Source organism: Phalacrocorax aristotelis, chromosome 14, assembly GCF_949628215.1.
Source record: "Phalacrocorax aristotelis chromosome 14, bGulAri2.1, whole genome shotgun sequence".
Lineage (NCBI taxonomy): Eukaryota > Metazoa > Chordata > Aves > Suliformes > Phalacrocoracidae > Phalacrocorax > Phalacrocorax aristotelis.
In genome coordinates this window covers 13,166,468-13,194,379 of record NC_134289.1, presented here as the reverse complement: position 1 = coordinate 13,194,379, position 27,912 = coordinate 13,166,468, and the positions used below count along the sequence as shown (strand labels likewise).

Sequence of the window (27,912 nt, the reverse complement as noted above, 5' to 3'; positions counted from 1 at the left end):
ACCGGAATGACTACTCTGGTGGTCTTACAGTTCAGAATAAATGCCAACATCAAGGGCTATCCACGTGCCTCAGCGTAGTAGAAATCGCTAATAATTAAAGACAGTAAGTGATCAGAAGCTACCCAACAGAAATGCTGCTGCCTTCTTCTGGTTAGTGAAATCTGTATCAAATGTGACTGCATGAGAGAGATAAAGGAATTGTCTTCTCTTGTTTTGGCAGTGGAGGGTATAAATGTAGGGCAAAGCTTTAACTTCAGAGTAAAAATCTATAGTGAAAAAAGGCATTGAACTAGCTGTAAATATGTTAAGCAAATTCAGCCTCTAATGATCAGAGGAGGATTGTCTGGCGTGCCCGGTAGCAAGGAACTGGGCTTGAACCCAGGAGTTCGCTTAAAGGAAAATAAGGCTTTTGTAAACTCCTGTAGAGGCTATTCCAGGGCTTATTGCTTCTGTTATTACTCTTCCTTTTCGACTTCTCTCGTTCATTCCTATAACTTGTCAGGAATACAATGTGTTCATGTCTGCCATAAAGCTAGTGGATAAGAGCCGCCTAGAAAAGCCGCCGGTGTCCAGCGCATATCGTTAGTGTGATGTCAGCCCGTTTCCAAGCCTTGTCAATACAGTTTCTGCCCTTTTGCTGACAACGCTGATGCTTTAAAACAACAGCATGGTGACTAACTACAGTGCGGTAATGACTAGAAGTCCCCAGAGGAAAAGTTCTTGAGTTTTATTAAACAGTGATGTGCACAGCCGGGATGGGGGGTGGTTTTCTCATCTTTTTTTTTTTTTTAATGATAGCAGGTGTAATATAGATTTTTATGAAACTATTTAAAAGCAGGGTCTGTATTGTAAGAGCACTTAAGAAAATGTTTTCTCTGCCAGGTTATCTTAAGGAATTAGAGGCTCAAACGCAGATGTGTCATAAGAGTATTTTAGGTTTTTTCATATATTTTCACTTGAAGCACATATGTGTATTTCTTTGAAGGAAATAAGGTAAACTAAAAACGAAAAAATAATCAAAGGACAAGACCTTATTACCTGCACTTCATTTCATACATCACCTAAAATACAATAATCTAAACCAAAATGCTGTATTCATTCACGACAAAACTTTAAGCTCACAAGTGCACTGAGATTTCACTTCCTGGATTGAAAAATTGAACTGCAGGCTCATAGCTCCCTTGAGTGTTTGGAAAGAGAATAGCAGCTCTTAATAACAGCGTGCTTTCCTGCGAGAGGTGGACGTTCTTGTCATTACCATTTTTCTGGCAAATTTTCAGCCACCAGCAGCAAAAGTTTTCATTGATTGCCTCCTACTGTAAGGCCGTAATGCTTTCTGCTGTCTCTTTCTTTCATGATCTGCAGGAATCGGGGAAAATGAGGGAAGCTGGAGATATTAGCTATGGATAAAACACAATTCAGGCTGAGCTATTTCCTATGTCGCTACGTAAGGTCTAGTGGGCTAATTTTTACACGTCTGCACTGAATGTAGAAAATAGGTTTTCCAATGCAACAGTGGAGAATCCAAAGTAAAAATCGATCAAGGTGCTGTAAGGGCATCCGCTCTCCAGAAAATGAGAAGTTGCCGCACGCACCTTTTCTTGGAGAATCAGACCCCTCTTACCGTGACTCGGGTAAAGGAGGCGCTGCCGCTGATCAAGAAGTAGGCATTGTGCAATTACCCCAAACCGATTCCGTTACCGTTCGGTCAGGGGTTACCGTTTTGTTAATTGTTGCAATCCAGTGATGATGAGCGGGGCAAAAAGCTATTTGTGAGAAATACCGGTACCTATTTCACTTGACCGCATTTGTCCTATGAAGACGGTGGAGGCACAGGGAATAGATGGAGGTGTTTGTGGTCATTAGCGTCAGAATTGCACTGAGCTGTCAGAAGGTGAGCCCTGACGCCTGACTCTGTCTACTTGTAATTGACAGCAAGGCTTGTGTTCATTTTGATGATGCAGAATCAAGTGCAGCTGGAGGAAAGGAAATGGGGAAACTTGAGCTAAAGTAGCAATGGAATGCGGGAGTTTGTGCATATACACACCTTTGTCATAAATCTACAGTTAATTGTTTTCATTCATTTTCATGACTTGGCATTGTGAAACTTTAGTACTTTCTTTTAGGAAGCGGTGCAGTGATCTAAATCCTTATCTTAATGTAGGAAATGCATTGTGATACTGATATCCTTCTGATTAAGGTAATGAATTTAAGCTTATTTGTCTTTATGTTCGACAGTCCTTTAGTCTCGTCAAGTATGTTGCACAATTTCTGCAGATGAGAGTGTCTCGTCTTTTTTTTTTTTTTTTTTTTGTGAAATTTAAATATATTTAGTTGTCAGTACCTTGTTCTCCGAATCACTGCTATAACGTTTACCCTGCATATGAGTTCAGCATTTTTGGTGTACATATATGTGAAATCTAACTGAAGTATAACAAGACTTTAGAGCACTTGTATGTCACTGCATTATTAATTCAGGATTTTATGGGTTTGAGATTTACTAGTGTGTCATTTTTAGCACAGAACAGTGATACATACATCGCTGGTCTTCTCTAGCTTCTCACGTGTCACAATCTCTGCATATATGTAATACATAAACGCATTATAAAAGGCACAGAGAGGGCGCACGTGGAGGGTGAGTAGAAAAATAAGTCTTTATTTCAAAAATGAGAAATAAACCAGCAGACTGAGACTACCTTCTTGTCTTGGCATCTCTTGTCATATAATGCAGAATGATTCTACCTGCCAGAAATGCGAGCAACATGAATGAAACTCAAATGTGTTGGGTTCATTAAAATTAGTGACATTAAAAGAAAATGACTCAAAAAAAAATGATAGCTTAGGGTGACTCAGTGGTTGCAAATCCTGTCTATGACAGAGCTGGGAGTTTTATAAAGATGGTATTGCAACACTTTCTCTCAGTTTTGCCTTTCTTCTTGATAATCTCATCCCCCTTCCGCAAACCTATATAATGCAGAAAAGAGAGAACCGTTTGAAATGTAAAATGAACCTTTGATTACTTGAATCCCTTATTTGCATGCTCGGTTAGCCCCTAGCCCTATCCACTTTCTGCTGGGGGAGAACATGTCCAGAGAATACATGTTATGAATCGTTATTATTCCAATGTAACTTAAAAAAAAAAATAATAAAAATTATACATAGGATTGTACAAGATGTTTCCAGTGAGGGAATTACTTATAGTAGTCTCTTCAGAGATGCTTCCTGGCTTCGGATGCTGAAACCTTTGCCTGTCTCCAAAGATTGAGCTACTGTTTTGGAAAAAGAAGTTTCTTTTATTCTTAGTGTTCCCTTTGCTTTAGGCAGATTCACACTGAATAAGGTGCTATTTAGTTACAAAAATGTCATTTGCGTTATCTCATGTAGAAATGAAAAATCATTGTTTAAAATATTGCCAATTAACCTTCCATATTAAAGTTGGAAAAGGTTACGTAGTTTATGCATGCGGACACGGTTTGAATCCATCGTTAATCCTGTTTCTTTTATTGTTGGTGTAATTGTTAAGCACTTACACGGATGCTCCTTCACGATCAGGTAATACAAGAAATAATGTCTTGACACTATGGATTTGTGGATCGATACTTCTTTTATGTTTACAACCACGGGCTTTATGACCCTGCAGGTCCAGGACTTGAGCTGAGATGTAGGGAAAGCCTCTTACATACAGACATTATAGTGTAACTGTTTCCTTTTGTTTCTGTGTAAACGGACTGAGTCACCTCCAGGTAGTCCTGACTGTTGTTGTACCTGGACTATTTAAAGGAAAGAAAGGGCTGAAAATACAGCTCTGCATGTGTATGTGCGTATATTTTCACAAATTCATAATCCTACTGATTGATTTTTTTTTTTTTAGGATCTTGTTTTAATCTTGATACGTAAGTACATACGCACTCATGCGCGTTCTCCACCTTCACAGGTTTTAAGGGAAGATTTTTACCTGTCACCTACTGTAAGCAAGCCCAAACAAATCCTCAAGCTTTGCGGCTTTTAGCATGGGCTGTCTTTGTAAGATCATTTCTCTGATGCCTGTAAACTCAGGATTAGTTGTCAAAGCAAAATACAGAGAGGTCACTGGAAATACAGAAGGATGGAACATGATAAATCGTGTCTGTACAGAGCTCAACTGGAGTGGTATAAAAATGAAACATTATCTCATCTTCATTTTTTTTATGCTGCCTTGCAAACACCCTAAATTTGACCCAGATGTAAATAAATTCTATTAAACATTTATTAATGTAATTTGTGCTGCAATACAATAGTCAGTTTCCTTGTCTTACATTACAGCTCTGTACTCATACAGAGCAAAATTATATCCAGTTATTCTCAAGCAATTAAGCCGTTCTTTATCAATGAAGGAGTATTTAATTGCACAAATAAGGAGGAGTGACAGAGTCAGGATCTGAAGACTTTTCAGAAGCCCCTGCACACTCTTACAGAAGCTTGCCATGCACGTTAGTTTCTATTGGGGATGCTGTGAGTGTTAGTAACACTGGTATTTAGAGCAACAAAGCATCAAAATCTTGCCTTCTTGCTAAAGTAGAAACAAACCAAAACCCCTAAACCATGAGAAAGTAAGGTAAAGGAAGCTTCTGGCCTTTTCTGCACTTAGAGAAGTTCAAAAGTGAATTTTAAAAACTGACCTAGAAGTACAGGTGCTGAAGGGAAAGTGTAGGCACAGGTTTGACCTCGCTCTGAACTGGGCGTTACTGAACTAGCAGAGGAGCCTTGGCAGAAGCATTGTCCCGTTCTCTGGCAGATATGGTGCTGCGGAGGTTTTGCGTTCTTGAATTGAGACAAAACTGAAAATCTTGACAGTTTTCACAAATCCCACTGGAGTTTTTTTTTTTTTTTTTGACAAACTTAGAGTCTGTCTACAACCGTGACTTTTTAAAAATTGACGTTCAAAACGTCTGATACAGGAAGCAAACATTCTTTTTGTCTGCTCCACTGTTTGGCTTTACCAGGTCTATCTTATTAATGTCTCGTGGAATTCATTCTCATTTTCCATACTAGCAGGTTAATACAGGTGGCCGACTGAGCTTTTTTTAATCTAATATTTGTATCTACTTAATTTCTGTGTTTTCAGTCTAAAATTCAGGGTTGTTTTCAATACAAGTGTGGGAATCTGGTGAGGAAAATCACAAGAGGGGCCATTAACTTAAAGCAGACCAGTGTAATGGGTCTGGAATATATTCCAGTTGAGTATCGTTTCTGCTTACCATCACTTTGTAAGGACCTGTTCCCTCTGGAGGTATCATATTCTGTAAAACACATGTGTTCCACTGATACCGCTGCTATTGAAATTCATTCTATCATTCTCTAACAGTTGTGCCATGTTTAAATGCAGGCAACAGGTGAAGCTTAGCAATTATCCAGCTCCATAAAGTTTGAGCGTTCTTTCAGAAAATTCCAATACGAAGCTCTACGGTGGTCTTTCCCTGATCCGCTCTAACCCAGGGTCCAGAGGAGCAGCTTTATAAAAAAGGAATTAATTTCATTTTCACTTTAATACAGTTTCTTGTGTTCTCTGGTTCATATCACATCTGTTACAATTTCTGTAATGATTAGCTTAAAAATAACACCTAAAAATAACTGACGTCATGGTGCCGAGCCAGGTTAATGGCTTGCCAGCTAATGAAGTGTATGCCAGTGCTTGTATTTGTCGCTGTCCTAGTGGCTCTCAAAGGCACTAGGAGTTATACCCAGGGCACTAACACTGCAGCCGAAACTTGATGAGCGGATGGCAGAATTCGACTGGACTTCTCTGTATAAAACCAGGAGAAATTTTTAATTGTACCTGTGCAAGAATCTGAGCGGTGGTTGCACACCCAGCGCGGTGGGGGAGGCTGGCTTCCCCGGATGCCTGGCTGGGCAGGCATGTAGGAGGGTGCCCAGTGGACCTGGGGTCCCTCCACCACCCGTGCTGCGTCCCCGCCTGGCACAGGCTGTCTCGTGCCGCGACCGTGCGTGCAGTCAGGGGGGAGCTCAGAGAGAGGTGACGGGCGAGCGGTGCGGCCTGGCACGAGCCCTTCCCCAGCCTGCAGCTCTTGACACCGGAACTCGCACCCTGGCGTGAAAAAAAGGCCACTGCCAGCTTGTGCTCTGCCAAGACCCGCAGGTACGAGCTGAGCTCCGGGGCCGTCCCGTCTTGTCGGGTCCCTTTCAGAGATGTTTGCGTAGCTTTCCAGGGTGCTTTGCTTAAACCACAGTGTTGTTTTGCCCTGGTGAATATTAGTTCTCTGAGCGGTTGTCGCTGGTGATGTGCAGCCCAGGTCTATTGGAAATAGTTCCTCTTCTGTGATTACCTTTTAAAGAAGTCCCAGTGCAATGATGGATAGTGCAGTGAGGAGTTCTTCATTTAAAATCCTGTTGCCGAAGCGAAGGAAAGGTTGGAGCGATTCCCTGCATAATGTGGAGATTGTTCTCGCTGTTAAACTGCCTTCTGTCTGAAAAGACATTCATCTGAATGCTGGAAAAAAACGTTTTCATCCTTACGGGATGGATCAGCCTGTGCTAAATGGTGGATAGTGTCTTGAGTACCTTGCAGGGTGTTCAGTCCACGTAGCTTGGTTTCCAGCTGTGCTGTTTCATGCTGCCTTTCCGTTAAGTGACAGTGTTTCTTCTAAATTACCGACTTTTTGGTTTAGGAGGGTGAGTATTTCTTAATTCTGTTGGGGCTAGAAGGGCATTAAGCGGGCAAGTCCTCTAATTTAAAATATGCAAGTGCATTGCTGCTCCTGTTCTCTGATGAATCAAACGTTGGGTATATTAATACTAGTAATGGAACATAATGGCTACTCATCAAACGTAAAGATAATTATTTCAGGAACACAAAACTAACCTTGCCAGATAATTGCTTGTTGAAATCTGATGCTGCGCAACAAATGGGGGATTATTAACAGCAGACTCCCGTGTTCATCTGTTATATCATTAAATCCTGTATGTCACAATGACAGGGCTACCATTGCATTAAAAGCGTACCCCTTTTCTTGGAGAGACATGTCAATTCTTAAGGATTTTGATTGCATGAGGTCTGTTCTATTCTTAATTGTCGTGTTGTCCTTCAAAATGCTGGGGAGCTCTGAGAAACTTTTGTGAGACGTGGGTTATATAGGTGTATAGTACTTGTTGTATGAAAAACCACCCTCCTTCCATTTCCATTTTGCTGTTTTTTCCTTAAATGTTTTCTTAAAAACACAACCCAGAGCTGGTGTTTTGAAATGCACGTTCATCCAGCAGACACCATGAAATTTGTGAAGGTTTTCATCTAGTGGGGAAAAAGCGTAACTTAAGATCTGGTGAAAAGAAGCTGGATGGTAGCAAAGGTTTAGGCCAGAGAGACATTTTTCAGATGACGTGGGTAATGAAACCCAAAATTACTTTAAAGAGATATGTTAGATTTCAGTCGTTTGAAGACTTTAAATCAAGACTGGGCCTTTAGTTCAAATACATGGTGTAATTTAAACCAAGCAGCAGTCGTTTAAGCTTTGAATTTTCACTATGAGGTACGTAAGACACCAGCTTGCTTAGCTTGGGGCAAATGGTTTGGCTCGGTGGCGGGCCTTGAATGTGAACAGTGCACTGCTTTCACTGTTTCTGTGGGTTTAGCTCTTAGGTTCTTGGTCCCAGGTTCAAGAGCAAGCTAGCTGCTGCGTCTCGCTGGCCGGCACTTCACTGACTGCTACAACCTGTGCCGGCTTCTCTTGGTAAGAGGATGCTGTGGATGGGTCCTTTGCCTTGTGGACCAGGATGCTCCTGAGCAGCAGCCCCGCCGTGAGCTGGTTGTCCTCTCTTCTCACCAGCTCCGATGTGCTTTGAGACTCTGCAAGTGATCCGTGCGGAGCCGAGATGGTTTCAGAGTTACCTAAGCACATCCTTTCCCAGAGCAAACCTTGTGACTGGGATAATTTGCTACAGAACACGTTTCTGAAGTCTGCAATTTTACCTTGAAAGATGGCTGCAAGCATTGTTTGGGAGACCGCCTTTCATAGTGAAGTCTTCCTCTTTACTCATAAAAAAAATTTTGTAGCCCTTTTTTCTGTGACTAAAATATTAAATTGTGTTTTTCCTCATTGTGGCTGATGGTAAGAGTATAATGTTGTTATAGTCATTGTAATAGTTTTCATCACGAGAGTCCGCCTGTGCTACTCAAGTTTAGTGTGGCAAGCGTACAAAGCGCTAAAAACACATTAAGGTTTCTACAACAAATTCTGTACAAAAAAATCCATTTGTAGCAAAAAAAAAAAAAGGCATTATTTGCCTAGTCATTCATGACTGAAAAAGGCCACGTGAAAAATCGCCTTATTTCAAAAGGCAATCATCAAGGCTTCAAAATATATATAATCTCATTTCACCACTCTCATTTTATCTGCTTTCTCTCCCTGAACTGGAAAACTGCTGTCATAACTGTATCTATTTCCTGTAGGAGCTATTAGTCGGGAGCATTACATCCGCTTAAAAGTGATCACTTTTCTCTTCTGTGTGTTACTGATATGCTATTATCACGTAATATTGCTCATCCATCAGAGGTTGCCATGTTTTCTGCACTGATTATAGAACACAGGAGAGCTGGAGCATACTCTGAAAAAAAAACTTCAGAGGTGACAAAATATTTCCATGACTGACTCTACATGCGTGTTACTTGTGCATGTAACAGAGCACAACCCTCTCGTGTATTTCAAAGTTGTAACGTGAAATGTTTCTCTGCTTTTAATTCCTAAGCAAAAGCACTTTAACCATCGGTTTTGAGTTGTAACCATCTTGATTCCTCTTTATTTAAATGGCAGATTCAATAAAACCTCCATCTGGCTTCCATAGGAAGCTCACACAAGTCCTTGGAAATTGATTTTATTTTATTTTTTTCAGGACACGAGGAACTGTGGCCAGGATTAGAACCTCTTCCTCCTGCAGCATACTTGCCAGATGGCAAGTTTATTGAATCTGGTTTTAACTTACTAGGGCTTAAAGGAATGAACACAGCTCAGAAAAGTGGGTGCTGTGTTTCTACTTCAAAGGTCTCCTTCAAAATCAGCCTCCAGAGATTTATATGCAGAGCGTGGTTGTGACCTGGGCAGTCTTGTTGTGCACCCCTCGGCTCTTTCAGTGCTCGTAAGAGAGTGGCACAAACCACTTTACAAAATCCCAGTAATTTCAAGATCAGCAGCATTGGGTGAATCTTGTTACATGGCTAAATCAAATTTATTTTTTATTTTATTTTACCACAAAGTTTCTACAGTGTTGTAGAGTCTCTTTGCTTGAAATACTTGTTTTCAAAGTAAAACGTGAAAGTATGTCAGGTCCACCGGTGTCACTTAAAACTACGCTTAGGCGCTGTCCTTAACATAGAAATATGCTCTGTACTAGAAACAAACACTTCTGATGGACACAACTTAGTTTCATCAGCTTTTAGGTTTGAATCAGGGAGAAAAGGATCTTTCTTAAATTTCTTACAGTGGTTTCTCCTAATTTCCTAAAGTGGCTTTTATATTAGTGAAAAACATTTCTGGTTAATTGGTGATGCAAATTCTAAATTATTTTATGAAGGAATCCTCCTCTCTTTTTAAAGCACAAAGCATTGGTTTGCATTTCTGTTATCTACAGAGAAATCAAATTTTTATATTGCAGCATTTCCCCCCCCTTTTTTTCTGAGAATGGAGAAGACTGCTCCTGTGAACTCATGCCAAATAATTTCAGAGAGTCTGCAGCATAAATACTAACTTCTTTCAAATGCAGAGCAGTTGGGATGCTGACCTCTGCTGAGGTGTAGTTGTATGCGATGTTCCAGGCATCTAAGTGGCGATGCCTGCCACACGTGTTCGCGTGCTTTGTTGAACTCGACTCTGTACATACTAGCACGCAGTGTGGGCCTGGATTTGTAGAGCAAAGCATATAAAGATTAACACGTTTGCTTAAGACAGTTATGACTCAAAACACCCCATTTTTCCCTTTTCCAATTTTGCACCTTATGCATCCATACTGTTTATAAATACTCTACTTTCTATATGTTCCTTTTACTGGAGGTGATTTCACGTCTCTGCGACGGTGCCGGTTCTTGCCCCTCGTGATGTGTTTGCGATGCCGAGCATGCAGCATCGCTCGCGTTAGAGCTGCTCACCCCAGCCTTAGAAATAAGTAAACATTCCTCTGTCCTGTTGCTAATGTTGTATAAGCATCCTTTGTGTGCATCAGTGGGTTAAAAGTAATCTTCTAGTCTCGAGTGGTGAATTTTCAGTGTTGAATTTCTCGTGAGGAAGTTTTCGTAATTCTAGAACCAAGATTTTATAGAAGATGCCTCAAGGAAATCTCTTTGCCCGCACCGGGGCTGCGCTTGCTATTTGGGCATCATCTTATCCCTCTTGTTGATGAATGAGTTTGTTAGGACTTCTTAGCAGTGCATGTTCACCAGGTGTTCCTGCGCTTCAGAAAAGACAGACAGAGGAACTGGAAAAATATTTGAAATTTATTATGAAGGTTCAGGAATCTAACTGACAAAAAAGACAGTGATAGCACCAGAATCAGAAGTAACATTTTTCTCCCCAGCAGGGGATGTCAGGAGTTAATGTTTTTTTTAAAACTCCCAAAAAGATTACTCAAAAAGATTCAAAGGCTTCCCTTTGAATTAATTACTTTGGAGCAAACTCACCTACTGTATCACCTTACCACTTTGTTCATGTATTGCAAAGGATATGTAGAAAAAGTAATGGGTCTCTGTAAATCTCACGGATGTAACTGCATCCAGGGATACTGATGATGTCATGAATTATTGCAAGGTACAGTGGTTTCTGTGGTATTTTCAAACGAAATTAGAGGTCTCTTGTTTACAGTTTGTTTGCGGTCCTCCCCATTCAGTAGAACAGAGTATGGATCCAATAATAATAAAAAATAAATCCGTGCTATAGCCCGATGCTATTTTGACGATGTTTTGGCATTCTACCCCTAATTTTACTGCTGTATTACCTCCATTTCCGGTTGTATCTGGCTTGATTTAAGCTAAGATGGTCTTGTATTAGTAGCGTATGGAAATTGTTGTTATTGTCATTTGTTCAGCAGATGTGGGAGCCTTTTATAATCCTCACTCCTTATCGAATCAGATCAAGCGATGCAAAATTCTGCAACATGCAAATATTCTTTTGACGGGAGCGAGCACTGACTGTCACTGCGGGTGAAGTACAAGAGTGGCAGCTGCAGTATTTCAGTGCGCACACGTGCGACGAGCACCGCTTTACCTTCCTCGCTCGTTCCGCTGTGATCGTACTCGCAAGCAGTGGGACTGGAAAGGGGTAGAGAGGCCACTGCGATGTGACCTGGTAGGATGAGATCAGCTGAAGAAACGGGCGTCGAGGGGCAGCGGAGCCCTACTAAATGTAAATGTCCGCAATGTCACAGGAGGGAAAGGAGTTGGAGAACAATGGGTCAGTTAAGCTTTTGTATTAAAAATAAATGTACATTTCCCTCCCCACTTCAGGCAAGTCAGTTCTCAGCTTTCCCATCTGTCATATTTACGATACTTATGAGACTTTCATATAAATTTTATTTAAGCAACTCCCATTTTCTGCACCAAAAATATCACGCTGGCCTGTTCAGAAAGGGAGGGAGCCACAAAAGGACTCCTATGTAAGAGAGGTTTTAGGTAATCCAAGGAAAAGTGTGTGAGCCATTGATAGATTCCTGTTTCCTCTCAGCAGAGAGTGTGTTTAGGCTTCTAAAGTGTGTGATTTCATCAAAGGATTTTTCCTTCTTCGAAAATCATGTGTGAGATAATGGAGTTGTAGCCGAGAGCTCCAGATACGAACTTAAGTAAAGTTTGGCAAGCAGAGCTTCATCAAGCGTTCTGCTTAAACTGGGCTATGTTTTTAGCGAAGCAGTTTTGCTTTCAAAAAGCAGATGATTTTGTAACTTGAAGATAAAGTATAGGCCAGATTTCTGGGGCTGTGTCCCCGGCTTGAGTGCAGTAAAACTATGGTTATTTACCCCAGATGAGGATCTGCCTCCTTCCACATCTTTTTTAATACTGCTTTGATCCTTAGAGAATGAAGCCTTTGCTTGGAAATGCATCTCTTAAGAAAATGCCAGTGCAAAAATCATTTAACCGGGAGCAACTCCCCTCTTATGTGCCTTCCTTTGCAGCTGCCTTTGGTCTCTACTTCCCCAGGAAAGAGTACTCGGAGAATGTCTACATTGATCAGCCAGCAGGTACACCGCTCCTGCGCATCCACGCCTTGAGGGATTCACATGGGGAAGTGGCCCACTTTCATCTGTGCCAGAATCTCATCATTTCTCGAGCAAGATCCCATGAAAATCACTGGTTTCAAATCAGAGAAAAAACAGGACTTCTCTACCTCAGCAAAAGCCTGGATAGAGAAGACTTTAACATCTTGTGTAAGTATGAGAAGACTAGCGTTTCTTGTTGAAGTACCTGTTCCTAAAGGAAAGTACACTCAGATCATGAAATTGATCCATCACATGTGAGCATCAAGTTTGGGAAAAACACACCTGCGTTTTTCAAACGAGGAACTAGACCCAACAAAACCCACGGCAAATGCAGGGAACCATGTGCCAAAGCAGACGCTGACCTGGAACAGATCCAGTCGCTCACACTGTGGACTCCAATATGGTGGGAAAGTTGCATTACTTGAAATATTTTTTTCTGCGTTTCACAGCTGTATAAGTCACAGCTTCACACTGAGATTTGTAGTTTGCTCATCTACTGATGCAAATTAAGCCAATTCCACCGTGTTAATGCTGGGTGCTTAGTGCCCAGACCAATGCAGTTAGATTGGTTCAAACTCTGATATAAATGGGCCTCGGACTCTAGCAATGCGGATTCACCAAGTACACCTGCATGTAGCACCAAACAGCTCTTGGAAAATTGGATAAGTGTACCTCTCTCCCTCCCTTGAGATTTGGCTTGGTTAGGGAAGCTTACTATTGAACTACAGAAATGAATTACCTCAGTTTTTTCCCCTTCTTTTATGCTGTAGCAGTAAATTGGTTTTGGTGATTTTGATCTATGAGGAAATGAGGTATCATTAGATGGTGCAGGAGGAAATGGGTGAGGAGTTAATGGCACACTGCTGTGATCAGCTGCAGAAATTCTGCTGTTGGAGAGGCTCTGCAGTAACTGCCTTGAGTTTGTAAGAGCCATAGATCAACGCTACCTTTTGACTTAGGTGCCTTGATGTTTAAATGTTCAACTTCAGACACTTAGTGCTTTATTTTTTAAGTGCTGGGTGCTTGACATCTCACCCATTTTCACTGCATTTTTGGTACTGGGTGTTCGTGAATATCAGATAGCTGTTTGTAACTGAACAAAGGAAGAACAGCTATCCAGGACTTGAGTCTTGTTTTGTTCGTGTGGATCGAATTGACCTAGATAATCATTTCAAGTGAATTAGGTCTGTTACAGAGGTGCTATCATTCCGCCTGTAGTCAAAAGCAAGGTAATAAAAATAATTAAGGCTTGAGGCTGTATTAGTAGATGCCCCAGGTTGCTTTTAACTTCTATGTTATCTTTTGACCAGCTCTTTTTATTTCAAAATGATGAAACCATTTGTCCTCTAAGCAGAAATAATGTGGGCTTATCCTCAACTGGTATAAACTATCAGAAGGCTGACGTAAATGACAGCAGTTGTTGCGGGTCTGTCCTGAATATTTATTGCCATTTTGTGCATTCTTTTTCCCTGCTGCCACCCCACGCTGCTCTAGTCCCTCAAAACCAGTCCCCTCAAAAAGCTGGTTAGCGATAGTGTCTTACAGACAGAATGCCGATGTCGTTCTGAGAGGCTCTACAAGGCAAAATTGATGGTAACACCTATAGCTTTTTGGCTTACTGGCATTATTAAGATTAATATTTAGAGTCTTGCAACCAGCAGATGACGTATTCAAGAATTGTTTTATTACATAATAGGACTATATGGAGGTTTGTGGAATAATGGACTAGAGCACAAAATGGGTAAAGGAAATGTTGGCTTGCCTTCTATAAAGTATTTCTTCTGGTCGTTTCTTTTTTTTCTGAAGCTGTAGGAAACTGGATGCCATTATCAAAGGTGATGCTGTACGTCTTCCTTTCATCCCACCCTTTCCAAGAGAAGGAATGCGACTCTGCTACGCGCACCACGGTTTTCCTGTCCTTGATCAATGCTACTGCACCAGCGTGCAGCTCCCTGACAGCAAGGCAGCTTTGCTTCACAGAAATGGATCTCTCCTTTCACATCAAAGAGAATAAACCACCAGGCACATTTCATCAGCTCCAGTTACCCTCAGTTCATCATCTGTGTCAGAACCTCAGCATTTCCTACAAACTGCTGGCAGGTAAAGCTGGAACTGAGCCACTCACGTACCAGCAATAGATATAAACAGCTGCACTGTTAAGATCTCTTTTGTAGTAGATCCCTTAGACTGGTTCCGTAAAGGAAGTTCCATAGCAAAAAAAGAACTGAGCCTGAAGATTTTTCCCTTTGAGCTATACAGAGAGGATGGAAAGGACTATCTCCTTCCCTGAGGAAAAAAGATGGGGTTTAGAAGTTTGCACCTGCTAGGAGCAGATTCGGAATACCCTGAGCTTTAAATTGTGCTGCTTCTAGACTGTAGGATCTCCCCATCTATTCCCTGTTTTCTGCCTGCCCTAATATAGCCCCACAACTTCCTTCTCTTTCACTTCTGAGCCTGCCTTTATCATGCAGTCATGACGTCCCAATGGATTTACTGGATTGCAAGAGAGTATTACGGAAGAAAACTATCAGAGTCCTATAACGGGAAGTGACTGTCCCTATTTATACTGTGGCTATGTTTTTCAGCCGAAGGTCTGCCCTTTCGATACACTGAGAACACCACCGGCGTGAGTGTGACACAGCGCTTGGATCGAGAGGAGAGGGAGAGATATGAGCTGATTGCCAAATGTACCGTGAGAGAGGGCTTCAGAGAAATGCAGGTCGAGGTGCCCTTCCTGGTGAACGTTTTAGATGAGGATGACTCTCCTCCCTTCCTTCCCAATGGCACTGATACTACAGAGGCGGTCGTGGAGTTCAACAGGAAAGAGGTAATCACAGAATTGTAGGGGTTGGAAGGGCCCTCCGGAGCTCACCCCGTCCCACCCCCTGCGTGAGCAGGCACCCCCAGAGCAGGGGCACAGGGCCGCGTCCAGGCGGGGGGTGAATGTCCCCAGGGAAGGGACCCCACAGCCTCTCTGGGCAGCCTGTGCCCCTGCTCCGGCACCCGCACAGGGAAGGGGTTTGTCCTCATGTTCAGGTGGAACTTCCCGTGTTCCAGCTTGTGCCCGTGGCCCCTTGGCCTGGCGTTGGGCACCGCTGAAAAGAGCCTAGTCCCATCATCCTGACACCCACCCTTTAGATATTTATAGGTGTTGATGAGATCCCCCCATAGTCTTCTCTTCTCCAGGCTGAACAAACCCAGGTGTCTCAGCCTTTCCTCACAAGAGAGATGCTCCAGTCCCCTGATCCCCTTGGCAGCTCTGCGCTGGGCTTGCTCCAGCAGTTCCCTGTCCTTCTTGAACTGGGGGGCCCAGAACTGGACACAGCACTGCAGATGTGGCCTCACTGGGGCAGAGTAGAGGGGCAGGAGAACCCCTAAAAACGTTCTTCTGTATCTGGTCCCTGAAGTAGGAGCGCAGCAGTGGGAGACGTGATGACTGGGGAACGCCATGCTCTGGGTAACGGATCTCAGCATCAAGCACGTGCCCGCACCGTGCTCCTCAGGGCTGTGATTGTAAAAGCACAGTCTGTAGAATTCCCCTCCCCTGAGTTATATTTTACTCAGACCCCAAAGAAAGAAGAGCTTGGGTCAGGGTTTAAACAGTGTAAAGAAGCATTAGCAGTTCCTGAGGTCGGGATGGACTGCTGCTGGGACTGTGGTCAGGATCACTGCATCTCCCCGTACTGAGCTCTGCTCTGTATTTGTTACAAGGCTGCTTCCCCCAGGTGACTAAAATTGAGACTTGTTAGAACAGGTGTCTCTGTGTATCCTTCCCATACATGCAAACCTATATAAGATATCAGAACTATGTTCAGAACATCTATTAGGATGCTGTAGCAGTTAACAGAAAGTTAGAAGGAGCGATTGTCTGCTGTAGACAAACATTGCACCTGCAAAACTGTTAAAAGTTTCCAGTGTCAGGTTGTTAAAGGAGAGCTCCAGGATCCTGCTGGTGCCCCCCCACTTTTCCCTTACAGCCCCGGGGTGATCCTTCAAGAGGTCTAAACCCCTGGATGTCTTTGTGTCTGCGCCCTGCACGCATACACCCCCTGCTTCAGTAGAGAAGTATACAAGTGGGCTCTTTGGCTCTTCCCACTGGAGCATCAACCCTTTATAAGTCAGTGGTATAGAGAAGGCTCTTCTTTTGGGGCCTAAATGATGCATTTTTCATGAGAGAAGTTCTGTTTCACAAAGGCAGCACTTTTTCTGCAGCCAAATTTTCCCTTCAAAGTATAGTTTGCTCATGTTTGTGTCTGGAAGGGAAAAAGAAAGATTTTGGGAATTTGCTGCCACCTCCCGACTAGAACAAGTGTTGACAAGACACCTATGAACACATCACATTTGCTTGGTCATAAAGTAATTCCTGTTTCCTTTAGAAAATGTTGAGATTTGGGAGTTTGATTTAGCTCTGGATGGTAAAAAGCGAAGGTCTTATACAGTAAATTATTCTCTTTGAAATTAAATGCCTGCAAAGCATTCAGAACACAGTGAATTTCACTGTCATTTTGCAGTGGACAAAAAGCATTATATTTGGAAACCTTAAATCTTTTTGAGTAACTAAATGAACCTGAAACAAAAGAATTACTAATAAAGATGTTAAAGACCTTGTGGCTTCAATGTGTAGGTAGAGAACAGTAATCCAGTAGACTAAGCAGAAGACAGCCAACCCAGGCCACTTCTGTCATTTCAGGTAATGAGTTTGACCTGCCTGAACGTAATTTCTTGTCTTTTAAGTGCACCTATTACCAGCTTTTTTAGTATTATTGTAGAATAACTTTGGGGTTTTTTAAAAAAGGGGGGGAAAAAAAAAAAGAACTGTGCATGTGCGCTCATTTCCTACCTCAAAAGTTTAGCACTGTATTTAGACTCAAATGATTATATGACAAGTTCTTTTTCACAGCCATCTTCTTTTGAGCTTCTAACCCAGATCCAAATAGGTGTGAAATAGTGGTGACCTGAAGCTTAAAATGAATTTGAATGAAAGTGGGCTTGAGTGAAAGTTGTAAGGTTTTATTTGACCAATATTTCAATCTCTTAACATGTATCAGGAGAAGAAAGCTTCAAGGTGATTCAGCAATGCCATTTATTATTTCCTTCTAGGGAACTGTCCTTGCAACGCTAACGGTATACGATGCAGACACCACGCCTATTTATCCCCTTGAAAGCAGCAGAAAGAAATACACAGGAACCATCATTACCGATGACCCCTGGATAAGCGAAACGTTTCGGGTAGAGCACATCTTCGATGAAATCCACTTCAGCCCAAATGGCAGCCAAGTGAGGGGAACCCAACACGAGTACAGTAAGGTCTCTTTCTTCAAATAAAGGAGAAGTTGCTTGTTAGCAATTGGCCAATACGCTCTTGAACTTTTCCAAGCGTTTTGTAAATATTGAGCCAGCCAAAGAAAGCTGAGAAATTTCAAGTTGAGCAAATGCTGAATTTTAAACATGCACTGAAAACATGGGGTTTGTGCATCTCTGGGTTAAGGAGTGAACGAGAAGGTGAGGTCTATATTGATAAGCAAGAGGTTCTGATTGTAGGATTCTCAGCATGGCAGTTAGATGGGAAGAGGACCTCTCCAAATGTCTTGAATGGCACAGAGCATAACTCCATAGGAGCATATTTTCATATTTATCTCCCCTCCTGTTTCCTGTTAGGATTAACTTTGATATGTATAATTTTGATGTAATTTTGTTGGGGGTGCAGTATCAAAATACACATTTGCGGATATTGTGGGTCAGTAATAGACTATTCCTTTCTTTTGCAGAACTGGTACTGAATAAAAGTATTTCAGTCACAGAGCATCGTTCCTTCCAGTTGGATGTTTTGGTGAATGACACAGAGTTTCATGGCCCAGAAAGATCAGTGATGCTTCATTTCAACGTCTCCATCCTCCCTGTCAGCATTCAGTTTTCAAACACGACGTACCAGTTCACAGTGAACAGAAATGCTGAACGATTTGCACAAGTAAGAACTGTGTTAATTATACTTTTACTCTTTGATAGAGACAGAGCTCAGTAGACAGATCGCTGGGGCGAGATGCGTTAAAGCATTGGCTGGAGCTGTTTTAAGTAGAATTGATGAAAAACGTGATATCAGTATGACCGTTGCTGGATGCAGTGGGTAGCAGGTAGACTGGACACTGACTCTCCCACCACAAAACACTAGAACGGGGGGCTACACGTGGAAGTATTAATCGGGAGAAAGAGACACAAAAGGACTTGGAGCCATGAGTGGCTTAGGCATAAATAACTGTAAAAATATCATGGACAAAAAAAGAAATTTGTCCCAGCTATTGGATCCCCAGCTCTACATATTCCAGTATGTTAATGGCTTTTCTCTAGATAATGGCGAGTTAGTAATTAATGTATTTCCTAATTTAACCCTCACTTTGGCTTAATCACCACTATTGCCATTAATAATGACTTCCAGAAACACTTTTGAACAGGTTGACATTAATCAGGTAAAAATTACAATGTAAGTCCTATGGAACATGTACATTAATAAGGAGCTAGTTCAATATAATTAGTGTTATGAAAGTGAATATTAAAAATGTCAGTGATGAGCCATTTTGGGGGAGCTGCTGGAAAGCATACCTCAAAACTAAATAAAGCTATAAAACTGCTGCTGTATTTGCAGCAGAGAGGAGGATTGAAGCTGAAATACCATCATCCCAATTGCAGAGAAACCCAATTCATTAGAAGATTTCTAAGGAAGAATTGAGTTTTATTAATCTCTAAGCCTCTGGCTAACTATAAAAAGAAAGAAAAAGGGAAGTTAGATATATTATGTGTTCTGATATTTAATCTGATGAAATGTACTATGGCCTGGTAGCAGAACAGGCCTTACACGACCAATAAAAATGCTACTGCTTAGTCAAGGGACATTTTACCCATGGTCTGCGGTGAGTATCCTAAATAACAAAAAGTGTGCTCACACAGAGGGCTCCCTGCAAAAAGCTGCTACTTTATGACATTTTGTGACGCCTTGTGGCTGCAAATTTAAAAGTGAAGATCACCATATTTTTGATGTTAGGTTTGGGCTTTTTGTAGCACCACATTGTGAAAGCTTTATTCTCAGAGGTGTAAAAAACCCTTCTCTGGAGATAGGGAGAAATCAGCGGGATTCCCCCTAAAAGAAGTAACAGCATAGGTGTGTAAGATACTCATAGTCTCTCTTCGCGTATAGGAATGGCGGCAACTGTATGTATGTCACAACATGACTGTAGTTTTACAAAGTGTGCAAAACTTAACCGTTAGGTGCGGATGGATATATATGAATTAATTTATTTTTTTGTGTGTATATATATATGTATACATATACACACAGACTTTACGTATAGGTGTAGACATACAATATTATTATGAATGAATGACTTCCAAATTAAAGTTGGTTAAACCACGTTTATCTTTGCATACCCTAGATTGACTGAACTCATTTGTTTGAACTCTGGGAGTATATAGTTTTCTAGTTGCAGAATGCAACCCCCCAAAAAACCAAAGAAACAAACAAAAACAAACCAAGCAAACAGAAAAAAAAAAACCCCAGTTAACTTTTTAAGCTGCTGGTTCTGCATGTTGTCAGGACAGTCAAACACATCTGAAAGGGAGTTTTAGGGTTTCTGGAAACAACAGTGCTTCCCACTAGCTGTGCCGTTTCACTGGGTGGCAGCAGTAGCAGGGAAAGCTGTTTCTGGCAAGAAGGGCTCCAAGTCTGTGAGAAGAGATCTCTCTTTGTGCTGCCTAATCGCAAATTCACAAAGAGATTTTGTCCTGATTCTTGACCAGGAAAATGCAAAACTCGCCCTGGCTCTGGAGACGGTCTCGATCAGTTACTGTCACCCTCTTGCTTCTGAGGCTCGGTTTGCATTTACAGTGTGCTCAGGTTCAGGTTGGAGCACAAGTCCCTGGGAGCAGCTTAGTCCCCAGCACTTCACATTATTAAAGTCGTCTGCATAATTAGCTGTGATGTGCCAGAGCAGTACGGAAAAGTACTGGGCCAAATCAATACGAAGGCTGAACTGTCTCTTGCCCTAAGGAAAACACAAGAGCGTGAAGAAATGATTAAGTGCTGGGCTGATGCCATTTGTCTATTTGAGCAGCTAAATGAATTGAATAACAGAAGCATGGCCTGACGGTACAGGCTTGCCCAGTGGCATTTAACTTATCAAAGGACTTAAAGCTCTATTGACATTTACCGAGACAAATGATGAATAACATTGGCTGAGATTTTTAGAGAGGTTATATGTCCAAATGTCCCTGAAATTCAGTGAAGAGGAACTTTATCATTGTCATTATCCAGACTTTATTAAACTCTGGAGCTTAAAAGGTGGATTTTTCCATTCCTATTTCCGATAATGGTATTGCTGTGTTAACTATTGTGTGTCTGGCAAAACGCACCTTTGTAGGTTCCTCCCCTGTATGTTAAGGTTAATCCTGATTACCAGGCTCTTTAACCCTCCCCATGAGAAAGAAGAACTCTCTGCTTCTACCTCTTTCCCCTGGTGCTGTGCTCTGCTGCAGCTGGGAGCCGTGCTGACCCTAGAACCTGTGGCGCAGGACAAAGTTACAGGCTTGGGCTTTAGCTAGTGGAATCAGGCAAACAGAGAAAGCCTGTCTTTCATGTAGAAACTTCTTGAGGGGGGCATTTTTAGCTTCTCCTCAAATTATGCCGACAAAGCAAAACTGGCCCATGCGCTACTCTAAGGATAATCTGTTCTTCAGGGACCCCAACTTTATGGGGTCTTCTGCATCCCCTTTGCAGGAAAAAAGGTGACTGGAAAAAGCAGTTATGACAGAGTAGGCAGAAAGGACAGTTTAATCTAATCCATATAAAGGTTAATGCCATGGAACATCATCATGTTCTCCTACGACCTCAAAGAAACATCATCTAAGCGCTTGCAAAACACTGCCCGTGGCAATGCAGCACCAAAGCTAAGATGACGTGATATTGGAAGGGGCCTGTCTAGACCTTGTATCTATACAGAGTTTATGAACAGTTGAAGTCTTGTCTTTACTTCTTTTTCTTCCTGCCAGTCCCAGCATGTTTTGGAGAGGAGATGGCATGGAAGAAATGGCCTAGCTTCTGATTGCTTTAATAAATAGTCTTTGTATGTTACAAAAAAAAAAAAAGTAAATGGTGCCTAGTGACCAATCAGTGATATGAATGGGAATAAGTTAGATGAAGTGGGACTATCCTATGACAATGTATGCTTCTAGGACTGCAAAAGCTTCCTCTCTGAGTTTAAATAGTCCAGATTCACAGAAAGAGGGTTTAGTACGAAAAACTTACTTCTATTTTTTTTTTAACATTCTTTAATGAGAATGCTAAACCCAAGATGGAGCAATATGCTTTTACCAGCAGTGGTGTTACTTGAAAACACATCTTAACTGCAGCATTTGAAAAGGATCCATCACCAAGCTCCCTTAAATAACACCCCACCCTTCACATTGTGGTTTTCCCTGGAAGGAAAGCCAATGCCTCTGGGCCTGATCTGAATCCCACTCTTGTAGATGGAAAAACCAAAGTGAGCTTTGGATCAGTTCCTATAGGAGCTGGACAGGAGACGGGGCTTTACATTCCTGTGCTGCTTAGATAAATTGTTTCAGTCTGAAAAGTGCTCTAGCACAGATATTTTGGCAGGCAGAAGTTCAAATATGGCAAACCAACATATTTTCATTTTCAGATAAAAGTGTTTTAAAAATTGCAAATGGGAAACAATGAGGTTCTTATTACTTTTAAGGCTTTCAGAGAACTCTGCTGGCCAGGAACTCTTTGAGTGGAATATTACAAAAATTATGTATTAGCAATTTCTATTTCTATCTTATTTGAAAAGAGCCTCAGCTTTGTTCACGCTAAGCTGTTTGCTTTCTCAAGCAAAACCAAAGTTTTCCTCGTTGTGATCGGCCTGGGACAGAGCAGGGGCTGGACTCAGACTTTCCCAAATCACAGGCTCTTGTTCTCACTGAATGCTGCTGACCGTCAGCAGAGGCACCAAATATCGCCGAGCACATGGGTAAAGGCTTTTGGCATTTCCGCTGTTAGCCTGAAGGCAACGGTAATGCTTTACCTCTCATTTTCACTGAGAATAAAATGCAGTTGAAGCATTCCTGTACTGCATTGGTAGTAAAACATCAACTCTGTAAACTGAAGGTAAATGCTGAACTCTGCAAGGTGTAATACGCTCGGCTGTCTTTCAGATAGTTTTGGGAAGCGCAGAATGTTTCTGATGTATAGTTTTGTTTTTCTGTTGTCTGTGATTTCTTTGTTGGTGTTTGAGCCTAGATAGGAAAAATCTGCATCGAAAACTGTATGAAATTCCGTGGTGTGAACATCACCTACAAGTTACTGTCCCCCAATGGGAGCTGCTATCCTGTCAGCATACTTCAAGGCCGAGAAGACAAATGGGGAAGCCTTTATGTGAATGATTCCTCCGTGCTACGCAAACCCGAATGCAAGGAAATACAATACACTATTCAAGCTACCGACAAGCAGAGCAGGAAACATACCAAAACCCTCCTCACTATTGTACTGGAAGGAACTCGTAAGTACCTGAGTCAATTAGAACTATTCGCTGTTTACAAGAGTTGCGAGTACTGGGTGACGCACTAGCAGCATGTCTATAAACTGATGGCACTAACAGTGAAAGGGACTCTGACTTACATGATACCGATTGCAAAGTTTGCATTTTGAGCTCAGAATCAGGCCTGCCTATAGCAGACAGCTGTTTGAAGAGCTAATGCCCAGAAAGGTGGTGTATCTTATGCAATCCCTAATGTTCATTATGACATTCGATTTAGAAGAATCTTTTGTGTGTGTCTGTGTGACCTTTATTTTGTATTTCACATACTCCTATGAAAGAAAAAAAGAATGTGTGTGTAAATATATATACAAACCCACAAATTTCTGGCCTAAGTATATTTATTCAATCATCTTTCTCCCTACTTCTCACTCTAATTTTTCCTTTTTTGAAAAAATTTTGTGCTTAATATTCATGTAGCAATTGCATCAACTTCATTTTACTGAAAAGTTTGTAAGGGCAGAATGTTAGAAGTATTCTACAACAGCCACAGTAGAGGAGGAGTACACTGGGAAGGCCATAATTTCTCTCCAAATCATATCGCACTTTGTGCCGAACCTTACAATTCTACATGACAATTGCTTCAGTTCCCTTGTATCATATCACAACCCCTATGCCAAGAGTGAATTGGTTGAGGGTGAAGAAACAAAAGCCTCCAGTGGAGTTTTTGTTTTGCAAGAGCCTTGTAGTGTATGAAATCACGCATTCCTAGCTGTTGCTCTTTGGGCTACTACTGCATTAGCCCAAGTACTAAGTGTTTTCCCTTAATTTAGAAGTTTTGTATGACGCTATAAGTACTTATGGTCCCCATATTCCTCTTACCAGTATGTTAGCATGTTTCTACAGTTCTAGGCACTGACAGTGTGCTATCAGGCAAAGATAACCATGACATCACGTTTGTCTTTTATTTCACATGGACAGAGAAACACCTGGACTTTACTTCAGTTGTTATCTAAGTCTGCTGATAGTTGGGTCAGTTGGTCTTTCTCTCCTTTATTTGTCTGTCTTTCCTTCCTATCTACTCCTAAGAACAGACTTTTCCATCTCATTTGAGCTGACTTGCTTGCATATTCATATCCCTTGTTCTGCACTGACAGCAAACACTCTTCCCAACAGTTTTAAAAAAAGAGGAGGACTGCCCTGACTCTTGTGCTGTGAGTAAGCACCACGCTGAATGTGAAGAGTGTGGTGGCCTGGGAGTGCTGACAGGAAGATGCCAGTGGAGACAGGGGAGTGGAAAAGGTACCTTTCTGTTGTGTGAAATCAAGCTTCTGTTTAGTCAGAATTGTGCATTTGAATTCCATAGATATAAACTCATTTATACTGGCTGGACAACATGGTATAGTAAACTACACAGAGGCTGGGACTAAAACAAAAAACCATAATACTCAAATGAAACATGCACTAGGAAGGAAAATGAGGTGAAGTCGGAATGGTCATTCTTGATGTTCTCCCTGATGATGTTGAACATGATACGTTAAACACCAGATAGTGAACTGGGTTTGCAGCAGTGTAACTGGAATGGGTGACTTATGGCTTGCAAGATAAGCTCTGTGGCTGTAGTGGGCTGACCCTGGATGGATGCCAAGTGCCCACCAAAGCTGCTTCATCACTCCCCTCCTCAGCTGGGCAGGCTCATGGGTTGAGATAAGGACAGGGAGAGATCACTCACCAATTACCGTCATGGCCAAAACAGACTCGACTTGGGAAAATTGGTTTAATTTATTGCCCATCAAATCAGAATAGGGTAATGAGAAATAAACACTAAATCTCAAAACGCCTTCTCTCCACCCCTTCCTTCTTCCCGGGCTTAGCTTTACTCCTTATTTCTCTCTCTCCTCCTGCCAGCGGTGCAGGGGGACGGGGAATGGGGCTTGGGGTCAGTCCGTCACATGCTGTCCCTGCCGTTCTGTCTTCCTCATGGGGAGGACTCCTCACACTCCTCCCCTGCTCCAGCGTGGGGTCCCTCCCACGGAAGACAGTACTCCGTGAACGGCTCCAGCGTGGGTCCCCTGTGGGATCACAAGTCCTGCCAGCAAACCTGCTCCAGTGCAGGCTCCTCTCCCCACGGGGCCCCTGCCCCAGTGTGGGCTTCTCTTGGGGCACAGCCTCCTTCGGGCATACACCTACTCTGGCGTGGGGTCCACATGGGCTGCACTTGTATCTCTGCCCCACGGCTAACCTCCATGGGCTGCAGGGCACAGCCTGCCTCACCGTGGTCTTCCCCACGGGCTGCAGGGGAATCTCTGCTCCGACTCCTGGAGCGCCTCCTCCCCTCCTTCCTCACTGACCTGGGTGTCTGCAGGGCTGTTCCTCTCACACATTCTCGCTCCTCTCTCCAGCTGCAGTTGCACAGTTTGGGGTTCCCCCCCCCCCCCCTTCTTAAATACGTCACCCCAGAGGTGCTCCCACCGTCGCTGATGGGCTCGGCCTTGGCCAGCGGCAGGTCCATCTTGGAGCCGGCTGGCGCTGGCTGTATCGGACATGGGGCAGCTTCTAGCAGCTTCTCACAGAAGCCACCCCTGCAGCCCCCCTGCTACCAAACCCTTGCCATGCAAACCCAGTTCAGTGACCATTAATTGAATTTGGAACACACCAACGAGCCTCTGAGCAGGTATGCCCCAGCGGACAGTGAGCACAGAAGCTATGTCTCTGTTGTCAGTGTTTTCTGTGGTCTGTAGCTCAGATCTGACGGGTGACAGTACTCTTGACTCTTCCAGAACAATGCTTCTGTGCTGATGCTTTATCCCTTCAAACTGCATGAGTATCACAAATTCCCCTTGACTACTTGTAACCTTCATATTCCAGTGTGCGTGAAATTGTGTAGAGACATCCTTAGTTGTGAAAGCCACTCTTCAGTCTCAAATGGTCAACTAGCTCTTTCTCAAGTAATATTCACTGTAACTGCAAGTGACGTGCCCAAAGGGCTGTCAAAAGCAGAAAACATAGTGAAAAATATATTTCTTCCAGTTACTTTTAGCTGTTGTCTTGCCTGTTACTTTAGCAGATGGTATTTATATTCATAGATGTTTATTTTAAAAAGAAAAGTAACCTGTGCTTTGGTGTGTAGACAGGCACTGAGAAGATGCAGTATGCTTTCCTTCAAAGCCTCCCAGTATTTGTGCAGCTGTCTGTTTCTGTCTTAACAGGGATCACCACAAACTATTCCACGTGCACCCCAAGTATCAAGACTTGTCCAGATGGCACCTGTGATGCGGTTGAGAGCAAAGATCCAGCTGTGTGCCCCCAAGACTGCACAAGTACGGAAATGTTTTAGGATGGGCTTTTCTGTGTCACCGCTGATCCTTGTTCAAGTTCCACTCTCTTGATCCCAGATGCAGGCTTTACAAGCTCAACGTAGTTAGCATCTTTGCGCTGCCATACCTGCATTTGAATCATACAAAACAGTTAAGGTTACGTTCTTTTTTAAGCCAGTCAGCCAATACCTACTGGCTGACAGTGATGGAAAGATAAGGTTTTCTCGGTAATCCTCACTCTGCTCCCCCTGCTAATTCACAGGTAGTGTTTTTCAGTGGAGGTATTTGCTTAAACAGATACAGGTTCTGGGCAAGTTAATGCCCTATTTCCAAACTTTAGCACAATATGATAGAAACCGTGCATATTTTGACTCCAGTTTAAATCAGTAAGAAAAAATAAATCCCAATTTTAAAATAAACGTGCTTACAGAAGAGGATCATTTGGGGAAATGCACCTGGCCTTATTTGATAGGTGACAATCAAAATGATCCAATGCCTTATCTATTTGAAGATACAGGCAGAGATTCACATGAACAGCTTTTATGAAGGAAGAATTGAAATGCATTTGTGTTTTTTTTTCTTGAACACATCTTTCTACATTCCACTCATATGCCTGCTCATACCTGCAAGTTCACAACCACCCTGAAGATATAAAGGTTAGAAAAACAGTGTATTGCACTTGAGCGATTTCAGTCTTCTACGAGATGATAATTTTTAAGTGGATCGTTTTATCTATCAGTACCTAATTCAGGAATAAAGACATAGATGTTTCTTGAATGATTGTTCTGGCTCTGACATTGTGTACTCCAAGTTTACGTTTTAAAAGGGAGGCTAAGAGGAACTAGCATTTTCTTACAAGCTGGGAGTTATGTTCTTCTATAAAATGAACGAATGAAGAGGCATCTTTGTCTTTCTTACATGCAAGAACATGATTGCATATTGTAAATTACTGTTATCACAAGGACAATTATTTCATCAGAGTGCGTAAAAACAATCCTTAAAGCACCAGAAATGCTTGAAGTGAATGCAAGTAACTTCTCTAATCATCTGAAAAGAATTATTTATTGGTAAAAACTGCAACCACTTGCCATTCTAAAAGTGGAAATATTTGTGCCAGAGGCTGCGCTGCTAAAACATGTGATGTGCAACATATGCAGCATCGGATGTTTTGTTCAACGGAAGCCTGAAAGAAATACTCTCTTATTAGGTAATCAAAGCAGGCAAGTAAGACAAGCTTTCAAGATGTTATGTATGCCTTTTTAATGCTTGAGCTGGATAATTTTATACATGATTTGACGCAATTCAGAACCTGGGCTGGTGCCCAAAAGCAGTATATTTACAGACAAAGAAATGAGTGTGTTTTGGGAACTCAGAGTCGCAGAGGTATATTATGTCAGCTTTTACTGGCAGAGGACATTTCTTTGGGAATGGCAAGCAATAAATTGAAAGCCCCAGATGCTTTAAGATCAAGGATGTTCTTTAAGTACAGACAGTTGCTAAAACACTTACTTTTATAATTCACCTACCATTATGATAGCTATGTACTTGGGTCCTGAAATTGCTTTCTCACGCTAACGCTATGAATATTATGTTCAAGGGCACTCAGCTGAAACAACTGGGGCTGTGGCTGTGCCTGTCAAATAGAGGCAACCTAACAGCATTCTAAGCAAGACACTTTCCTGTAGGAAGTAACTGCTTCAGGGCTGGTGAATCTTGCTAAACATTTGTAAATGACTGTTCTTTATAGGTTCCTCTGAACTTTGGCTTTTTGATAATGGAAAAAAATATATAGTGCTTAGGTCTCTACCTTTGGTTTGCATGTCTGTTTTCAGCGGTAGTTGTACAAT

At 42.1% G+C, this 27,912-nt stretch overlaps 1 protein-coding gene across 1 annotated transcript in view; it reads left to right on the top strand.

The window, feature by feature from the left end:
* The window catches only part of RET (ret proto-oncogene), an 85,406-nt gene that overhangs the window by 31,944 nt on the left and 25,550 nt on the right, over positions 1-27,912 (top strand). The window contains exons 2-9 of the mRNA XM_075109556.1: positions 12,145-12,396; positions 14,035-14,328; positions 14,814-15,055; positions 17,329-17,530; positions 17,997-18,196; positions 22,514-22,772; positions 23,925-24,050; positions 25,958-26,068. Coding sequence (XP_074965657.1) covers positions 12,145-12,396; positions 14,035-14,328; positions 14,814-15,055; positions 17,329-17,530; positions 17,997-18,196; positions 22,514-22,772; positions 23,925-24,050; positions 25,958-26,068 — 1,686 coding nt within the window. The remainder of the gene's footprint in view (positions 1-12,144; positions 12,397-14,034; positions 14,329-14,813; positions 15,056-17,328; positions 17,531-17,996; positions 18,197-22,513; positions 22,773-23,924; positions 24,051-25,957; positions 26,069-27,912) is intronic.